Source organism: Mauremys mutica, chromosome 4 (genome assembly GCF_020497125.1).
Source record: "Mauremys mutica isolate MM-2020 ecotype Southern chromosome 4, ASM2049712v1, whole genome shotgun sequence".
NCBI lineage: Eukaryota > Metazoa > Chordata > Testudines > Geoemydidae > Mauremys > Mauremys mutica.
The window spans coordinates 122,708,184-122,728,030 of record NC_059075.1 but is presented as its reverse complement, the minus strand read 5'-3'; the positions used below and the strand labels follow the sequence as shown (position 1 = coordinate 122,728,030).

Genomic DNA, 19,847 nt, shown 5'->3' with positions numbered 1-19,847 from the left:
CCATGACCAGTGGGTTGTCCTCTCCATCGGAGAGCATTTCCTGATTTCCAGTCCCTGCCTTCCATCCTTGCTAGTGCCCACAGTGACTAATCCTGCACTCTCCTTACCTTTCCTGTGGTTGACACGGTGTCCTGTGTCCACCAGCCCGCTCCTGGTGGCTTTGCACAGCTGTCTCCAGGCTGTACAAACTAACTCTCTGTGGAGGGCGCTATACAAAGGCACTGAGGACTGGGGACTGTCTCTGGGCTCTGCACTGTTGCAGTGATGTTTCCCATGGGGTCCTAAGTATCTCTTACCCTCTCCAGTCCCCAGTCGTGATGGGCACGTGGTGATTACCTGTTCCACCCAGGGGCCTTTTTCTCTCACCTCAGGCTACCTGGTGGCTCTCATCAAGGCAATGGAGTTACCTGTAGCTTGTGTGAGGAGAGCTGGCCCCTCAGGCAGAACATGCAGCCTCCTAGCTAGTGAGGTGGGAAGCAGGGACCCATCTTTCCCTAACCCCTCAGCCTTAGCAGCTTCAGTGCCCATGAAGGCACAAGCACACTAGATCCTACAGGCCTGCAAGACCTGTTAGCTGCTGGCCCAGCATGGTTTCTCTTTCAGGCGTTCCCTGGTCCTTATTGTAACCAGCAGTGCTGAGATAACTGACTGCCCTGCTGCTGGTTCCCGGGACAGCCTAACCCCTGTTCTGGGGCATGAGCCGCATGACTGGCATCAGAGATTGCTCCTCCAGCACAAGCTGGAATGTGTCTAGAGACAGACTGGTGCTGAAGAGCCTGCAGTAGTTGATTAGCACAGCAAGCCCCTTGGTCCTTTGGAGCATGTTACCACTGGAGCTCCTTCACTCCCTTGGCATCCAGCAGTCTGTATCGGGTGGGGCTGTGGGCTCTTCCTATCCAACCTGCGTGTCTCTGTGCATCAGGTGCTGTGACAAGAGATTGTGGACGAAGATTGATTTGAGCAGGTGCAAGTCCATCACTCCCCAGGCCCTGAGCGGCATCATCAAGAGGCAGCCGGTCAGCCTCGACCTTAGCTGGACCAATATCTCCAAAAAACAGCTCACCTGGCTTGTCAACAGGCTGCCAGGTCAGTGGGACTTGTGCTTTGGGGGAGGTGGGGCTTGTCTCTTCAGCGTATGGGTTGTAATGCTGAGGGCAAAGCAGAACTGCTCTTTGTCTGGTAGCCCCACCACCACTTCGAATAGCCAGCCAGCCCGTGAGTGCCATAACCCTGTGGATGTCAGAGGTAACCTAGGATTGTTGCCATGTTCATGTATCTTCAGGGTATCTCATGGTACCAACCATTCCCAGGAGTTCTTGTGGATCTTCCTGAGTCACATGGGGAAGCCAGCTTTTGCAGTAAGTTCCCTGTGTGCCCCAGTCTCCCCATCACTGAAGCTCCTCTTCAGTGCTGGGTGGGGAGACCTCCCCGCCCCTATCCTGCCAGGATGAGATGGGAATTCAGGTTCTGTGTACATCCCCGTCCTGGCCTCCTCTCTCCCAGGGGCGGGCAAGAGGTGAAGTCACTAGAATGTGTTGGCAGGGGTGTGGACAAAGGGTCCCGTTGGTCGCAGATCAGAAAGGAGGCTACGGGGGTGTCTTGGAGTTCAGGGCTCTCTTGACTCACTGGTTCCCCCTCTTCCCGGCAGGCCTGAAAGACCTCATCTTAGCAGGCTGTTCCTGGTCTGCAGTCTGTGCACTCAGTACCTCCAGCTGCCCCCTTCTCAGGACCCTCGATCTTCGGTGGGCAGTAGGAATCAAGGACCCTCAGATCCGGGACTTGCTCACACCTCCCACAGACAAACCCAGTATGTTGGTTCCTGGGTAATATGAGGGTGGGCGGCATGGTTGCACAAGGAAGGCGTGTGTTCAGGTGGGATGGGGTTGTGGTTACCAAGAAGAATCTCCAGAGGGCAGTGTTCAGGGAATGTGGTGGGAGCTGTGGTTGCCATGGGATGGGGGTATTTCCTCAGGGATCCATATTTCTGGGCGCAAGATGGGGACTGTAGTCTCCAGGTAGTGTTGCAGGGTGGTTGAGCTGCACTGACTTATTAGAACAACAAGGAGTCCGGTGGCACCTTAAAGACTAACAGATTTATTTGGGCATAAGCTTTTGTGGGTAAAAAACCTCGCTTCTTCAAATGCACCCCCTGATACTTGACTTAGTAGAAGTTCATCTCTTGGTGCAGGTGATGAAGTGGGAGGTGCTGGCATGTAGCAGGTGGGAATACAGCTGGGGGTGGCCATGACATGGTTGTTTCTCACGTACCTCTGCAGGTCAAGACAATCGCAGCAAACTCCGCAACATGACAGACTTCCGGCTAGCTGGTCTGGACATCACCGATGCCACGCTCCGGCTCATCATCCGCCATATGCCCCTGCTCTCACGACTCGACCTTAGTCACTGCAGCCACCTTACGGACCAGTCGGCCAACCTCCTAACGGCCGTGGGGTCTTCCACGCGCAACTCACTCACCGAGATCAACATGGCAGGTGCCTGCAACCTCTGCATCCCTCCACTGGCACCTTGCATGGTGCCAGACAGGGCCACTGCTCCGCCTTCATTTACCCTAGCTTCGGAGGGGTTCCGTGCTGCTGGGGGACAGTGGCGGGGTGGGGGTTAGTTTCCATGTTGACTCAGTTGTGGCCTTCAGCACAGTCCTGCTCCTGAGGGATGAGTTAACTGTGAGTCTTCGACAATACCCGGCAGCTAGGAATCTGCTCCCAAGGCTGAATGAAGGGGGTGGGCTCATATGGCATTGTCTCCAGTGCCCCAGATGTTCCTCAGCAACTGCAGGGTTGTGCTCTGAAATCAGTACTCTTTTTCCTTTTAAACACATTGTCGATAGCCCTTATGGCCAGTAGGGCTGATCGGAACCCACAATTCCCATCCTGTGGGGAAATGCTCAGATGGATGAAAACCTTCATTCCACGTGAGAGTGAGATCAAAACTTTCATAAGAACATAAGAACGGCCATATCGGGTCAGACCAAAGGTCCATCTAGCCCAGTATCCTGTCTACCGACAGTGGCCAATGCCAGGTGCCCCAGAGGGAGTGGACCTAACAGTCAATGATCAGGTGATCTCTCTCCTGCCATCCATCTCCATCCTCTGACAAACAGAGGCTAGGGACACCATTCCTTACCCATCCTGGCTAATAGCCATTGATGGACTTAACCACCATGAATTTATCCAGTTCTCTCTTAAACGCTGTTATAGTCGTAGCCTTCACAACTTCCTCAAGTAAGGAATTCCACAAGTTGACTGTGCGCTACATGAAGAACTTCCTTGTATTTGTTTTAAACCTGATGCCTATTAATTTCATTTGGTTCTTGAATTATGGGAATAAGTAAAAGCAGCAAAGAATCCTGTGGCACCTTATAGACTAACAGACGTTTTGCAGCATGAGCTTTCGTGGGTGAATACCCACTTCTTCAGATGCAAGAAGAACCCCCACTTGCATCCGAAGAAGTGGGTATTCACCCACGAAAGCTCATGCTGCAAAACGTCTGTTAGTCTATAAGGTGCCACAGGATTCTTTGCTGCTTCTACAGAACCAGACTAACACGGCTACCCCTCTGATACGGGAATAAGTAAATAACTTTTCCTTATCCACTTTCTCCACATCATTCATGATTTTATATACCTCTATCATAGTCTCCGCTTTTCCAAGCTGAAGAATCCTAGCCTCTTTAATCTCTCCTCATATGGGACCCGTTCCAAACCCCTAATCATTTTAGTTGCCCTTTTCTGAACCTTTTCTAGTGCCGGTATATCTTTTTTTGAGATGAGGAGACCACATCTGTACGCAGCATTCGAGATGTGGGCGTACCATCGATTTATATAAGGGCAATAATATATTCTCCGTCTTATTCTCTGTCCCCTTTTTAATAATTCCTAACATCCTGTTTGCTTTTTTGACCGCCTCTGCACACTGCGTGGACATCTTCAGAGAACTACCCACGATGACTCCAAGATCTTTTTCCTGATTGAGACTCTCTGAGCCGCCCAGACGCCTATCAGCCCTGCTTCTAGGCTCTCTGGCATACAGCCAGGACCCCCAGCTTGAGCCAGGGCTGTGCTCTGGCAGCTGACCTAGCAGGTGCAGGGAACCAGGCGAGATGGCTGGGAACCAGGCAGGCTTTCAGAGCACAACTGGAAGAGTGGATGAAGTGAACACATCCCAATGGAACATTTTGATTTTGTGAAATCAGCTTTTTCTGACAAACATTGTCTGACAATTTCCAGCCAGCTCTGTTCCAGACCCAAGGGTTCCCTTAGCTACCAGAACTCACCATCTCCCTCTTGTCAATTGCAGGGTGAATGGTAGAGACCCAGTCTATGGCAGGCAGAAAAGTTTAAAATCTAGGGGCTGCTTAGTCTGAGTTTGACATCAGATTAAATTCCCCAGGAGGTGCTGGCTGAGGTATTCATGGGGCTGAGGGGCAGGGGTAGATGTTAGCTTGGGGTGTGGGGGGTGCTGTGCTGACTGGGATATTTAAGTGGATATTGTTCTGACTGGGATGTTTCATATTCAGTATAAACTTCAATGTATTTTTCCCTTCCTCTAATCTACCCCACGTTCCCACCTGGCTACTCCAGCCCCCTGCCAAACTTGTCCCAGCTTCCTGTGGGGTGTGCAGGGCCCTGTGTGGCATGTGGGGGGTACTGCGTGCTCTGCTGTAACCCCTTCCTCCTCTTCTGCTCAGGTTGCAATAAGCTGACAGACCAGTCCCTGCTGTACCTGCGGCGCATCTCCAACCTCACCCTGATCGACCTGCGAGGCTGCAAGCAGATTACCCGCAAGGCCTGCGAGCACTTCATCTCAGACCTGTCCATCAGCAGCCTCTACTGCCTGTCCGATGAGAAGCTGATCCAGAAAATCAGCTAGAGACCAACCCCAGGCAGACTGAGGAGAAGGAAAGATCCCATCCCACCCCTCTCGAAGAGGCGCTCTTCCTCCCCAGCCCTGTCTTGCTGTGAGGCCAGCATCCTGCACTCCTCCATCACCCACCTCCACAGGCAGGGCAGTAGCCAGCCCCATTCCACTGGGTCTCCTCCTCCTCCTCTTCCTGGGAGTTCGGCAGCAGAAGGGGTCCTGCCAGGCTGACCCATAGCTGAGGAGGAATGGGCCATGGCCAGGGGCGCTCGTTCTGGAGCCTGGCTGCTCTTAGTCTGAGGTTGTTCAGAGGTGTCTTCGCAGGGAAATGTGCCCCTCTTTTCTCCCCGCCTTGGCACCCCAAAACAGATTTCACTTCCTACTCAGCATGGGCAAGGGGAGTGCCCTGGAAAAGGGATTGGAGCTGGATGGTATGAAGCAAGCATGCCTGGTCTCTCCAGTACCACTGCCACGGGTATGGCTGTTGGCCCTGTGGCTTGTCATACTTGGCACACATGCCACGTCTTTGCCCCCTGAGCTTTTCCTCCTCTTGGCCTTGCCTCACTGAAGTGTCCGGGGTTTGCCTCCTGCAGCTTGTATGTGGAGGGTGAGAGCCCTATGGCAGTGGGTTCTCAAGGCTAGGTGTCTCCCTTGGCTAGCCAAGCTTCCACTCCAGAGCAGCACTAGACTGCTCACAGCACCATATATCCACGCCCCTGTGAGGATGAGAGTGTCCAGCCCTTCTGGAAGGGCTGGGGGTGGGTGTCTGCAGGTGGCCAGGTCCATCAGAGCTCAGGGAGGACTCAGAAGGCATCCAGAGGGATTTCTGGATCCTGCACAGAGTGGGCTACATGCTCTCCCCACCCCCTCGGGCAGGCTAGTGTATAATTAAGCACTCTTGGGATGCTGCGGCCAGAGGAGAGGATGCTTCTCCATCTTGTCACCCAGTGTGTAGCTGTCAGCTCTCGAACTTGGAGATGTGGAAGGGGGTGTGAAAGTCCCCATCCCCCTACCCCTTTAGCTGCCACTTTTCCTTTGCAATGAATGGTCGGTCCAAAGAACCCTCTCTCTTGGGCAGCAGAGAGCTTTTTGCACTTTAAAAAGAAAGGTTGGAATCTTATTTTGGGTCATTATTCCTCTCCCCTCTCCTCCTCCCTCCCCCAAGTGACTGGATGCTCCCTTGACTGTCTGAGCTTGTTGATGTTTAATGCACAGTTTGCACTCTGCTCTCTCCCTCCCCTCCTCCTGCCCCCCAAATCCCCTCCTTCTAAGCATACTGATAGCACAATACCAGCCTGCCACGTGTTTCCCCAGCCCCTCTCCAGCCTTACAGGGGAGAAAGGAACTCTCTAAGCAGCAGGGAAAAAGGGGAGGGACAAGCGGTTGTGAAACCTCAAAGGAGAATCGACCAGATGCACCCTCACTGCTTCAAAAGCAATAAGGGAGGCAGAAGCAGCTGTCACCCCTCCAGCTCTCCCCATTGCCTGCTGGCTCCGAATTCTCTGGCACCAATGTCTTCTGCTGCTGCAGTGTTGGCTGTGGGTGGGGGATGTCTTTGTTTAGATCCACTGAACCCCCAGTGGGGGGCTCAGGTCCTGTGCTTCCCCTCCTGCCCTCTGGCCTCCATATCGTGAGCCTGCTTGCTTGCTGACTGGAACGTGCAAGTGTGATGAATTCCACAGTGCCTCGGTACATGGGAGTTTTGCTACAATGGATTAAGAGTTTTGTGGGGGGGGGAAAGCTCACTTTGTTATCATCACTGACCTAGGAGTGGAAGCTTTCTGCCATTTTGTTTTTGGTAACGCCTGTGGAAAACAGAAGAATCAAACTACTTATTTTTATTTGTTTTAAAGGAAGGCAGGGGGAAGCTATAAACAGGATATATAAGTGCATCCAACCTGGGGGACACTCCAGCCCAGAGGATTTCTGGGCTGGCTTTTCAGTTTGAAAAATAAAAGCATCTTAGCTACTGTCACATATGCATTCAGCGCTGAGCAACAGTGGATCAGTGTGCCAGGGGTGTCCATGGTAGGCAGGAGGAGGAGTCGAGCTGATTGATGGGTGAAGGAAGTGGTCAGTCTTTAAGTTCGCTGTCCCACAGCCTTCTCAGACGCAGCCTTCCACTAAGTCTGTGGCTTCAGAGACTTAAAAAAATTAAAATAAAGGTGTGATACTTGTTCCTGTAACTGGCCACCACCTTGGAGGGCAAGGGATGAAAATCCACAAAGGAAAGAAGAAATAAATATATATATATATGAAATCACGTAGTGATTTAAAAAAAAGCCCTGCTCCCTAAATAAAACTCCCTGAAGAAAGTCACTATTGGTTTAAAGGGTTTTGGTTGTGTTTTTGTGTTTTTGTTTTGTTTTCCCCCAGAGAAATATTGTAAATATATATTTTTGTTAGCGATTTAGAGTCCATCTCCAACATTTGTGCTTTAAAATTAAATGTAAGCATTAAGGGTAAAAGAAAACAAGTCTTATGCTGTTTGGGTTGGGGGTTATTATTTGGGGGCAAAGGGAGGGGGAGCTAGTTGGAATTTTTTTTTTATTTTCTCTTCTAAGCATTCTCCAGTACTGGTTTTAGAGAGAATCTTTACTCATAACCTATTACCACATGAACAGGAGAGACATTTGTGGGGGAGGGAGGGGAAGATACCAGCCTCTGAAGGGAAATATTTTGTTTCTTGGGGGTGGATTTTTGGAATAAAAGTTTAAAGAAAACACTGCCGGGTCTGCACGTTGTTTGTGTGGGTGTTGGACATCCCGAGAGGGGAAGGTGAATTCAAGTTGATGGTACCACTCAGATTCCTAGTTTCACTGCCATCATCCTGCTACCCCTGAGGTGACCAGAAGAGTATAACAGTCCTACCAGATGTTTTATTGTGCATATTTAGCTTTTCCTATTTCCGTTAACGATGGTTTCCTTGTCAGACCTCTGCTAGTTCTCTGATTAGACAGTCTTCAGACCAATATTTCTGTTGGAAAAAATAGTCTAGAGATCCTGCCACTCTTCAGGCTCTTGTAAAGTAGAAGATGAAGCACCCGTTATGCATGTTCTGTTGGATGTCATCTTTTGACTCATGTAGGCACCTCTAATGCCGTTAAGTCTGTTGGGAGACTCAGTACACTGCGTCCTTTCACGGGCTCCTTCATAGCTTTGGGTTTTACTGAAGAAAAGCCTTCTGAAACTTGATGGGGTTTTTAGCAGAGAAGCAAAAGCTTTTCAGACCAACTGCAGTCACTATATATAAACAGCCATTGAAGCAGGGAAGTGCTTTGAGAGGCTCAGGTGGAAGGAACTAGAGAACCAGATTTAAAACCTCCATCACCTTCCAGTCTGGGTTCACAAGCTGAAAGATCGCACAGCTGCCATGTGTCTTCACAGCAGGATGTGTCCCTGCCCTTCCCTTCTATATCTCTTTGTTATGCCTGCTTTGACCAACTCAATTTCTCTCCACTTTGCTTGCACCCTTCATGCTCTTTGTGGGCATTGGGTTCCCTAGGCGTTTGTAATTTAGGGCTTCCATCCTGTTCTCTGCCTGTGGCACACAATAGTGTAGTTTTCTGAAGGCTGTAATACTTGCGTCTAATTCTGGTTGTTGGGCTGCATTGTGATATTTATTTAGCCTGTGTTGTACAGGAGGTCAAATTATGATATGGGTGGTGCATTCTGGTCTTAATAGCGCTGCATGCAGAAGTTATTCTGGAATCAGGTAGGGTGCCTCTGTGTATCCTGCACTGATCTCTGCTACCATGCAATATTGCAAACTCCATTTAAGTTCTCTGCTTCCACCCCTGAGCATCATTCAGAAGTACTGTTGCCCTCATTTCTCCATCTCATTGGAGAGGTGGGCTATTAGCTGATAATATCCCCCTCAACTCTGCCTTTCCTAGCTGGTGTATTGCACCGACTTAGCATCATGTGCCTGTTGAATTTTTAAGAGTAAGTATAATTAGCCATTAACAACATACCAAGGGCTGTGGTGAATCCTCCATGACTGGTCATTTTTAAATCAAGATTGGAGGTTTTTCTTTGCTCTAGTTCAAACAGGAATTATTTTGGGGCAGTTCTCTGGGCTCTGTTATACAGGAGTTCAGACTAGATGATAACAATGGTCCCTTCTGCCCTTAAGATCTGTGACTGGACTTAAACCAGGCCTAACTGTGTGGCCATACAATCATGCTAATACCCACGTATTTGGAATGACTTTCAAATAATGACCTTGGAACAAAAAGTTGGGAGTATGCTGATGAGACAATTGGGAGGCCTTGTCAAGAAGACTGGAATATTATACAGGAAGAAGTGGATGACCTTGAGGACTGGAGTAATAGAAATGGGATGAAATGTAATAGTACAAAGTTCAAGATCATGCACTTAGGCACTAATAAAATTGCTATAAGCTCAGGACTTCAGCTGGAAATGGCTGAAGGAGAAAGGCCTAGCTGTATAGTTGATTGTGGGATGACTATGAGCCAACTCTATGATGTGGCTATGAAAAAGGAAAATGCGATTGTAGGATGAATCAGGAGAGGTATTTCCAGTAGAGAGAAGGAAGTATTAATACCACTTTAGGAGGCAGGGGTAAGACCACTCTGGAATACTGCACCTAGATGTGGTCATCTAGATTCAAGACCGATGAATTCAAACTGGACCAGGTGCAGAGCAGGGCTGCTAGCATGATTAGGGGTGTGGCTTACAAGAGGAGACTGAAGAGCTTGGCTATTTAGCCTGACAAAGGCAGGGGGAGGGGGATCTGATTGCTCTCTCTGAATACAGCAGGGTTGTGTAAACACAAGTGAGGGAGAAGAGCTGTTGAAGCTAATGGCACAAAAACAAATAGGGATAAACTGGCCATGAACAAAGTTAGGCTGGAAATTAGTAGCTTTGTAACTATCAGAGCAGTGAGATTCTGGGATGGCGTCCCAGTAGCATGGATTGGGAAGAGGGGGAACAACTTGACTCATTTTTAAAATGGAGCTTGATGGATTTATGAATTATATGGATTATATGACAGGGCTGCCTGTGATTGCATGGAACCAGAATTGATGACCTAGGATGGCCCTTCCACTCCTATGTCCTACACTTAACTGAAACCCAACCTTTCCCATCTGCTCCTTTCATCCAGTCACTTTGAGGTTGGATAGAAAAAGCAAACAAGTAACTGACTCAATATCTGACTGCTGCTGCTTGGTTCCATGAGCTCTTCACAGATTTATTTCCTTCCTCTTAACATCTATTTAATTCTAGCTTTCTGGCTAAGATCAGGTCCGAACTTTCCTTCCAGCCCTTTGTCTCCCCATGCTCCTGACATCCTGAAAAACAAGCTTTTTTGCATTAAAATTTTTCTTGCCCGGGCTTAGCCAGAGCTAACTTGAAATCTAGCTTGAAATCTTACTGCCCATTGCACCCATCTGTATGTTAAGAATGACTTGTCTAACAGCACAGTGAACCAAAACATGTTAGTGATGGTACAGGCCTAGATTCCCACTGAAGGGGACGGTGGAAACAATGAGGGATTGAAAAATGAGAATTCACCAACCCATCCCATTCACTTTAGGATCATTTATTGGGGTGGCACTTACAAGGCCAAGTCATGGACCAGGACCCAGGGAGCTAGGTGCTGTACTAACAGAACAAAAAGATGGTCCTTGCCCCAGTGTTGTAAACCGTCTAAATCATCACTCATACCAATGTACAGGGGATGATTTTAGTCGTCTTCCCCCCTCTCCCCTTTTAATATCTGTTTTAATGTCATAGTTCTGGATAGTGAATATCTAGCTGTATGTGCTTTTCCAGACATAGGTTTTGCCTCAGGGAGCCCTTGGCCAGAAGCCTCTTCTCTTCGGAAGCAGCCAGTTCCCTGTTCTGAATGCCAAAGCAAGCGCAGGCTGGTTGTATGACAGTAGTGCCTGGAGGGGCCCGGTTGCATGATGCACTGCAGATACACGCTGACACAGTCCCTCCCCAAAGAGCTCAGTTGGAATAGGCAAAGCCGAGAGAGGAGCAAGCAGGCCCAGCCAGGGCCACCCAGAGAATTCAGGGGGCCTGGGGCAAAGCAATTTCAGGGGCCCCTTCCATAAAAAAAAGTTGCAATACTATAGAATACTATATTCTCGTGGGGGCCCCTGCAGGGCCTGGGGCAAATTGCCCTACTTGTGCCCCCCCGCTTCCCCCTGCCCTCGGGCAGCCCTGGGAAAAATAAACATATACAAACCTTCCGCATCTTGGCACAAACCCAGTTTTGAGAAAACTTCTTTACAAGGTATCACTTGTTCTCAGCATCAGCTAGTGCTAAAAGGCACTAAAGCTCATTAAAAGGGTTGGACAAATATTTTTCTGTCAACTTTTTTTAGATCGAAAACTAAGGGTTTTTAAAAAGCAGAAAAAAATCACGGACAATGTCTGTTTTCCTTCAAAATTTGTTGTGGATTTTTTAATTGAAAAGCTGAAATTCGTCTGCCAAAACCTGAACGTGGTTTGGGGTTTCAGAAGTGTGTGGCCAAATATTTGCTGCTTGCTGTGTTTGTTTAAAGAAACAATAAAAAAAATTCTGCCTAAAAAAAATCCAAAACTTTTGAACCACTTCAGCTTGTGTCCAAATGCCTGAGCCCAGCCACTCAGAGATTTTTCCAGGTTTCTGATACTCTGCTGGCTTCCTTGACTCATATCTATCCCCATAACTTTGGGTTCATTTAGCTTAGAACATAAGAATGGCCATACTGGGTCAGACCAAAGGTCCATCCAGCCCAGTATCCTGTCTACCAACAGTGGCCAATGCCAAGTGCCCCAGAGGGAGTGAACCTAAGAGGTAATGATCAAGTGATCTCTCTCCTGCCATCCATCTCCACTCTCTGACAAACAGAGGCTAGGGACAGCATTCCTTACCCATCCTGGCTAATAACCATTAATGGACTTAACTCCATAAATGTATCTGTTTTCTACAGACTGGCTCCATGGGGTCCCTCACAAACTGGAGACGGTTACTGTGGGTTTGTCTTTAATATAGTGTATGTACATACTCCACAAACTGAGCATTTGAGCTTGTTCCAGAATCTGAGATGAGCCTATGTTGTGAAAATTGAAATGCTCAAAATAGCACATGTATGTGAATGGACACAGGGTGCTAAAATTAAATTAACCCAGGGGTTCTCAAACTGGGGGTCGGGACCCTGCAGGGGGTCATGAGGTGTCAGCCTCCACCTCAAATCCCGCTTTGCCTCCAGCATTTATAATAGTCTTAAATATATATTAAAAAAGTGTTTTTAATATATAAGGGGGGGGTCACAGTCAGAGGTTTGCTATGTGAAAGGGGTCACCAGAACAAAAGTTTGAGAACCACTGAATTAACCCCTCTGGAGCCTCAGGGAATGCAGGGGAGGGGGGGGTCTCCCTTGGTAGGGTTGGGAAGGAGGTAAGTGGTGTAGGATATTGCTCTTCTCATGTGATCCCTCCCCCATGGAAAAGATAACAGCTTGGCTCTTTGTGTTAAATAGCTGTCTGCAAGCCTCAAACTGCTGAATGAGCTTTAGGGTAGGGAAGGCTGTGCCTCCCCAAACAGCCTGGCCCTGCCCCCTATCTGACCCCCATCCACTTCCTGCCCCCTTCAGAATTCCCTACCCATCCTGCTGCTTGTCCCCTCACCGCCCCCCGAGGCTCCCTCTCCAACCACCACCCCGGGACCCCACCCCCCCACCAACCCCCCCTTGTTCCCTGACTGCCCTGACCCCTAGCCACCCCCCCACCACCCACTGAGTCCTGACAGACCCCTGGAATGCCCACGATCCAACCCCCTGTTCCCCATCCCCTGACCACCCCCCCAAACCTCTGCCCCCTCCCTGTCCCCTGACTGTCCTTGGGACTCCCTGCCCCTTATCCAACCCCCCCTGCCATGCTGCTTACCCTCCCAGAGCCTCAGTGCACCGCATCCAGGAGCGGCCCTGGACAGCACTGCAGCGGCATGGCTCCAGAGGGGCCTGAGCTCCCGCCGGTCAGCCAGGAGCTCGCAGCCCCACCCCCTTACCATGCAGCTCTGAGCAGGGAGGAGCTCAGGCCCCGCTGGAGCCACACCGCTTTAGCTCTGTCCAGGGCCACTCCTGGATGCGGTGCGCTGAGGTGCCAGGGGATGGGGGAAGGCGGGGCTGGAGCATTCTCGTGGGGGCCCCTGCGGGACCCGGGACCTGGGGAAAATTGCTCCACTTGCCCACCTCCCGGCGGGCCCTGGGCCCAGCGATGGCAAGTGACAAAGGAATGCTTTTTAAAGTCAATGGTATTTAGAGTATGAGGTGTCTAAATCACCTTGGGAAAGGAGATAGGGTCCTCAGTCACTTGCCACTTCTGAAAACATTGCCTTTGGTCAGTGTCATCCATTAGGGCAGTATCCAGTGCCAATCCACGGGGTCATCTGCTCTCTCAGTAACTTGAACTCAGCGTCTTGTTCCTTATTCTTTTGCAGGGGAAGTTGTCGTCTGTGCCTCGATCATGGTGACTCTTCGTATTCCCCTGCCACTTGGTGTGGGCTCCAGATCACCTCCCTTAGAATCAAGTGTGCTAAATGCAAACTCTCATTGACTATCCGACTGCTGATTGCAACCTGGGAATAGAAGCTGGGGAGTAAAAGGCCTATTGGGATTTCTGAGAAGCTATCTGAATGACAGAAATGGAGCTGTCCTTCCTGGCCCTGTGCAAACCAGTGGGGAAATAAGATTCTCAGCATGTCAGGAGTATAGAGACATCTTGCTAGAAACACAGATAAGATGTGCATCAATTTGAAGAGAGGAGACAGCTGTAAACAATTCAGTGGGCACTAGTCACCTCTCCACTGAAAGTGGATCCACTTGATGAAACTGCCATCACTCAGACCTTTCCCTGCAGAGACATTTGCTCTATCAATGGGGGTAGCCCTTTTTCCACCCCATAGGTAAGGTATAGGTATAAGAAAATTGATCAGAGTGAAATTGACAGGGTTCCTGCATGGGTGCTGCTCTTTCAAAAAAAATGGCCAGGTGATGGCAGTGTAACCCTGGCAATGAGAAAAGGGGCTGGGTGCATAGATCCCTTTTGAGAACTGTCGCAACTCCACTCACTGGTGAATGGGGGAAACTTCTTCCACCTAGCTAACAGCAGATGAAGGAGTTAAACCCAGGGGCAGCCAGACAGGAACAGGCCACCCCTGCTGGGCTTCCGGCTTCTGCTAGTGGCCTGATTGCACACGGTGCAGCACAATTTCAGGCCATTGGAGATTCACCTATGGGGTTGCCAGTTTCCTCTTGGATGCCATCTCCCCACCCCTCCCACGTGGTCCCTTTGGAGGAGCGCGGGCTCTTCCCTGTCCCACGGCAGCTCTGCCACAGCCCCTCATGCTTCTGCTTTTCCCTGCTCAAAGTGACTGTCTCAGAAACCCAGGCCATGTTCCTCCTCCCTGCTCCCTGCCATGTCTTGCTGCCCGCACCCTTTCATGTGGCCTATGCTCTGCAGGAGCTGCTCCCCTGGTATTCTTCACTCATGCAACCTCCTCAGCTTCACATTCTGCCAGGCTCTTGCCCTGGTTCCTCCTTTTGATCCCTCCCACTGCAGAGCGGGGAAGGGCGGGGAGGGAAAGTTTTTCCTTTCACTTTCTCTGCCCTGTAAAGTCAAGGCTGCCTTTAATTTCTCCTCCACCTTCCCTAGTTTGCCCCACAACCCAGTTCCTGACATGTTCCTTTCTCCTGCCCCCATTCCTGGGGTCTCTGTCTGCCATAGGATTCTCCTATCACCTACCTTCTGGCTGAGATTTCCCCTAGTGACTCTTCTGGGTGCCCTTTTAAAGAAGCCTGATTTGTGGGTGTTCAGCTGAGGGGCTTGGAATTAATTCTGGTCCCTATAAAGTGTGTCAAGTAGATCACCCCAAGCCACCTTCAAACCTTTGGCTATCAACCCAACTCTAGCAATGGGGTCTTGGCAGGCCTAGCAGGAGATGTCACGACCTGCCGTTCTATCTACAGCATGCACTGCTCTTTCCTTTGCTCCTTGCTTTGCCTTTAATGGAGCTGAGCCATTTAAGCCCAGATCTTTGAAGGAATTTAGGCTGCTAACTTCTGCTGCAATGAACAGGAGTTAAGTTCCTAAATATCTTTAAGAAGCTGGGCCCTGGAGACCTCACCAACTTCTGGAGACCCTTTGAAATGTGCACTGACCTCAGAACAAAGAGCGAAGGACTCCAAAGGCAGATGAGGTCATTCAATGTGCTGCCCAGCTGTCCCCTGCCACTCAGGAGTCGTGCCTCAAAAAGTGGCGCAGGTGAGTTGGCCATATCAGACAGGTGATTATGAAGAGCGAAAGCCCCATCCTAGAAGTGACCTAAAGAACCAAAATCTCTGGATGCCAGACAGCAACATGTCTGGTACCAAGGGTTCCCAGCGGGACTGGACTGCCCAAATTCCCAGGTGACTGAGCAATGCTGCAGCTTAAAAAGCAACCTGGAGATGACTGCAACAACAATCATGATGGTGAAATTGCACTGGAGTCAAACCTAAGTTATTGGGGTCATTACAGGAGTAACTGGGTGACTGTCTCTGACCTGTGCTTTGCAGGGTGTCACACTGAAAGATCTAATGGTCCCTTCTGGCCTTGGAATCTGAGACTAGGAGAGGAAATGTTAGAAGGGTGACAGGATTCCTTGAAGGCACTGAGTCCTCTGCATAGAGGTAATCTGGACCTGGTGGAAGCCTTAAAACTGAACAGGCTTTTAGCGCCTTGGGAATCCCTCTCCCCTGAGAGTTAGAACTTGGTTTCAGGAGAAAATTGCAGACTTTTAACATATGGTGTCAATTTAAACCAGGGCTAATCCCTGCAAGGAGAGGCTTTCCCTTTGTCTTAACCAGGCTCCAATCAGCTTAGTTTAAGTCAATAAGGAACCAGTTTAAACTAATCTCCAATAAGCCACTCTTAGGGGGGGTCGACCTAAGATACCCAACTTCAGCTACAAGAGTAGCTGAAGTTGGCATATCTTAGGTCGATTTGCCCTGGCAGTGAGGACAGCAGCAAGTCAACAGCTGCCGCTCCCCCATCGACTCTGCTTCCGCCTCTCACCACGGTGGAGTTCTGGAGTCGACGGCAGAGTGATCAGGGATCAATTTTATCCCGTCTACACTAGACACGATAAATCGATCCCTGATAGATCGATCACTACCCGCCAGATTGGTGGGTAGCGTAGATGTATACTTACACTGAAAAGAACTGCTTTCCCCGAAAAGCTCCTGATGACATCCGGCACGGCCTGAGCATAGGCCTTCCTTCAGCTCCAGTGGCAGGCATAGCCCCTCCAGCTGACTCATGCCCAGTTTGTGTCTGGTTGGATACATAGTCTGTCCTTCTCAATGGAAACATCCTCATGTAGAGTTTTGTTTCCTCGGCACTGGATAAAACGCTACGATTGGGGGTGAGGTTGGCAAAAATAATTCCACATTGATGAGCCACGTCGTCACACGTATTTGTGTTTATCATTCTGATCTACACCATGCAAAGGCACAGGCACCTGCCAATGGGTCTTTGTGGGAATCTTTACTTTTCCTTTCCAAACAACACCATTCCTCCAGCCTGCCAAGAGTTGAAGCATACAAACGAGTTGTGTGCATGTGTGTGGGTTTGTGCAGCACCTAGCATAGTGGGATCCTGCTCCATTACTGGGTCTCCTAGGTGCTACCACAATGCAGATAACATGCTTAACTTTAAAGCAATGGTGTTCCAATGTCCTTAAAGTTAAGCATGTGCTTAAATGACTTGTTAGATTGGGGTCATAAGGGTTGAGGTGGTTTAATTCAGGGGAAAATCACCCACCGTTGCTTCTAAGGAAAGCCAGAGACCTCTGGCTGTGCTGGGCATACAACAAACACAGTTGCCCTTAGATGGAGGATTGGACTCCAGCCATCAGGCTTTGAGATCCTGCCCCAGGTCATCAGCCTGGTTCATGCATCGTCCTAGCAAATGCTCAGCACCCATCAGACTCTTGAGGGTGCAACCTTATTGCCTTTGAGGGAATTGCACCATCTCTAAAACAGATCATCTGCCCGGGGGTGTTATCCACCACCCCAAGGGCTGTGGACGGGTGCACGTTTGCCCACCAAGTTCTGGATCTTGCAGCAGACACACGATGCAGAGATGTGGTGTCTGGCATTATGCTGCACCACTCGAAGCCTTCTGCTGTACCCGGGGAGTGGGCCAGTTGGCCTATGTCCCTTCGGTGAAGGTTTGCATGGGGGCAGAGCTGATGATGTTCTGAAGAAGGTAGAAGAGGGTGGGGCCTGGGGTCTTGGCCCCATTGAAGTCCAAGGCAAAACTCCCATTGATTTCAGTAAGAGTTACCCAGGTCCACTGCCTGCTCTCCAGCCAGAGGAGAAGGAACCCATCCTGGCAATCTTCTTGGTTCCAGAAATAAAACCCTAATTCTGGCTCCTTTGCACCTTGAGCCAGCCCCCTCCAGCCTTGTTTGCTGCACCAACTGTAGAGGAGACAGGGAAGATGCTCTGGCCTCCTGGGTCTCCTGCTGGCCCATCCTTAGATCTGACAGGTTGTCCAGGACATGGCATCTCCTCTCCAGCACTGACCCTGAATCAGTCCCAGTCTGCAATCCCTGACCTTCCTCTCCCTTTTGGAAGCTTTCTGGTCTGTTTCCTTGACGGGTGGGGCCTCCACAGACCATCGAGTTCAGTCTGGAGACGTGATCCAGATGTGTCCCATGCCCTCTTGCCTGCCACTTCTTGGGGAACCCTCCCCTCACCCTGCTCAGAACAGAACTGGGTTCCTCATTCAGGGTCAGTGCTGGAGAGGAGATGCCAGCAGCATGGAGGGGAAAGCTGCTCCTGAGAGAGATGCCTTCCCCTCAGCAGGTGCCATTTGCACCTCCCCAGATTTTCAAGCCAGGCCAGACACCATCTTGCAGGGATCCTGTCCCCAGAGCAGTAACTTCCAGTGGAGCCAGAGTATGTCCTTGAGCAAACCCCTGAACTTGCAAGGTTCCACATTCTGATTCTGGATTCCTCACCTTAAAAGACACAGATTTTTGCTTGCACTCACTCACTCATCCAAAGCACCCTTCTTTCCGTCCGCCAGTGATCCCAGCCCATGGTGGCATCTCTGCAGTACCATGTGTGTTCCACAGGTGCCTAGTAGTGGTGACAGCATCCTACTGCTGCCAGGAAACGCATGGGTGCCATACATAGATAAACTTTTTCAGCGCCATCCTCCAGAAATGGGCTCCATCTGCACCAGCTCCCTCATCTGCCATTGCAAACCCCAGGACTTGTATGGGGGAGGTGAGGCTGTGTATGCAAAGGGCGAAGGAGGATCATGGTCTTCAGGAGGGTCCTTGTCTGGTAGCATTGGGAGGTCAGCAGGGGGTGGAGGGGAATAACTCTGCTGCCCCCATCTGCCGAAATGCCTTAGATTCAGCCTCAAAGGGACATTGGCCAATGCACCGGCATCACTTAGCAGCCTGACTTTGACCAGGACTTAAGCTTCTAGGTCACTTAAGCCAAGATCCTCAAAGGTGTTTAGACACCTAACTCCCATTGATGGGAAATCAGCCAGAGATGGGCACCTAAACACCTTTTGAGGCTCTGGGCCTTATGTGCTTTGGTCAGTGCTCCCCAGAGCCCTGTTCTGCTTTCACCCCAATGTCAGGACCTTCCTGGGGTTCCTGCTGTCTCTGGATCTCCAGCATTCAGCAGAAAGAACCAAGGTGGTTGGGGAACCTCTTAACACCCCAGCACTTACAGCTCGGAGGCAGGCGGGGGCCTTCAAAAAGTATCTGACGCTCATTGGGGCTGCAATCTCACATGTGTCTGTGCAGAAAGGCCACTGTCTGAAAGAAGAAACGCAGCATAATTGGTGGCAAAGGACCTCTTTCCCTGAAACACCTGGGGCCTGAACTCTAAAATTGGTCAGCATTTTCCACCCCCCACGACCACCACCATTAGCAGGGGTAGGATCATGGCCGGGGCTGTGCCTGGTGCCACCGTAACCGCTGCCTGGGCTTTGGCCACAAGCACAGTGGCCCATCTGTCTCCATATAGGCACCTGGCCTGCCACTCCACTGCACACCCTGCTGGCCGGGCAGTCCCCTGCCCTGGCCACCACTACATCAATTACCCATGCAGCCAAGGATCCCGGCAGCGAGAGTTCATCCAGGGGCAGGATGCCAGGCAGGGGGTGTGGGCTCAGAGTGTGAGTGGGGGGAGCCAGGTGTGAGCTGAAAGTGTAAAGCATGCGGGGGGTAGGTGGGGGAGGGCAGGCTGGGATGAACTGGGAGTGCAACATATGGGAGACCGGGTGCGGGGATGGGCTAGGTGGGTGGGGGCTAAAGGTGTGGGGTGGTTAGACTAGGGAAATGGAGTGGGGGGGTCAGGAAGGGGGCTTGGGTATTCACAGTGCAGGGGGATGGGATGGTGGTGTCGAGGGCTGAGTGGGAGTTGCATGGGGCTGGGCTGGGAGGTGCAGTGTGTGTGTGGGGTCTGGGCTAGGGATGCAGAGTGTGGGGGCTAGGCTGGACTGGGGGCACAGAATGCAGGGGCTGGGATGAAGGTGCGAGGGGAACTGGGATTGGGGCTGGGCAGGGGGTACTGAATGCAGCGGGGCTGGGCTGGGTGTGCAGGGTGCAGGGGCGGGGGCAGGCTAGGCCAGGAGACCCATGGGTGGGGGCTGGGCTCAGGGAGTGGGGGGATGAGATGCCCAGACCCCGCCATCCAGTGGGTAGTAGCCCATTGCCCCCATGTGAGGGGGATCAGCACCCCCAGCCCAGGTGGTTTTGTGGTGGGGGAGCCATGCTGCCTGTTAACCAGGACCCTGTGGTCTGGGAGCTACCCCTGCCAGTGCCTGGGTGTTCCCATCCTGTAGGGTCCATCTCTGGGCCCTGTGGCCCCCTGCAGCCCCAGGCTGGGGCCTGCCACATCGCCTCCAACCCAGTTGCATAGAGTTCCAGGGTGGAGGTGGCA

The 19,847-nt window shown here is 50.8% G+C and overlaps 1 protein-coding gene across 7 annotated transcripts in view; it reads left to right on the top strand.

Moving 5' to 3' along the window:
• Nucleotides 1-7,604, top strand: part of KDM2A (lysine demethylase 2A) — a 70,873-nt gene extending 63,269 nt beyond the window's left edge. For all 7 annotated transcript variants that reach the window (XM_045014092.1, XM_045014086.1, XM_045014087.1 and 4 more), the window contains 4 exons: nucleotides 923-1,086; nucleotides 1,649-1,807; nucleotides 2,277-2,492; nucleotides 4,709-7,604. In XM_045014092.1, the coding sequence (XP_044870027.1) occupies nucleotides 923-1,086; nucleotides 1,649-1,807; nucleotides 2,277-2,492; nucleotides 4,709-4,890 (721 nt within the window). In that variant the 3' untranslated portion in view covers nucleotides 4,891-7,604. The remainder of the gene's footprint in view (nucleotides 1-922; nucleotides 1,087-1,648; nucleotides 1,808-2,276; nucleotides 2,493-4,708) is intronic.
• Nucleotides 7,605-19,847: the final 12,243 nt, after the last annotated feature.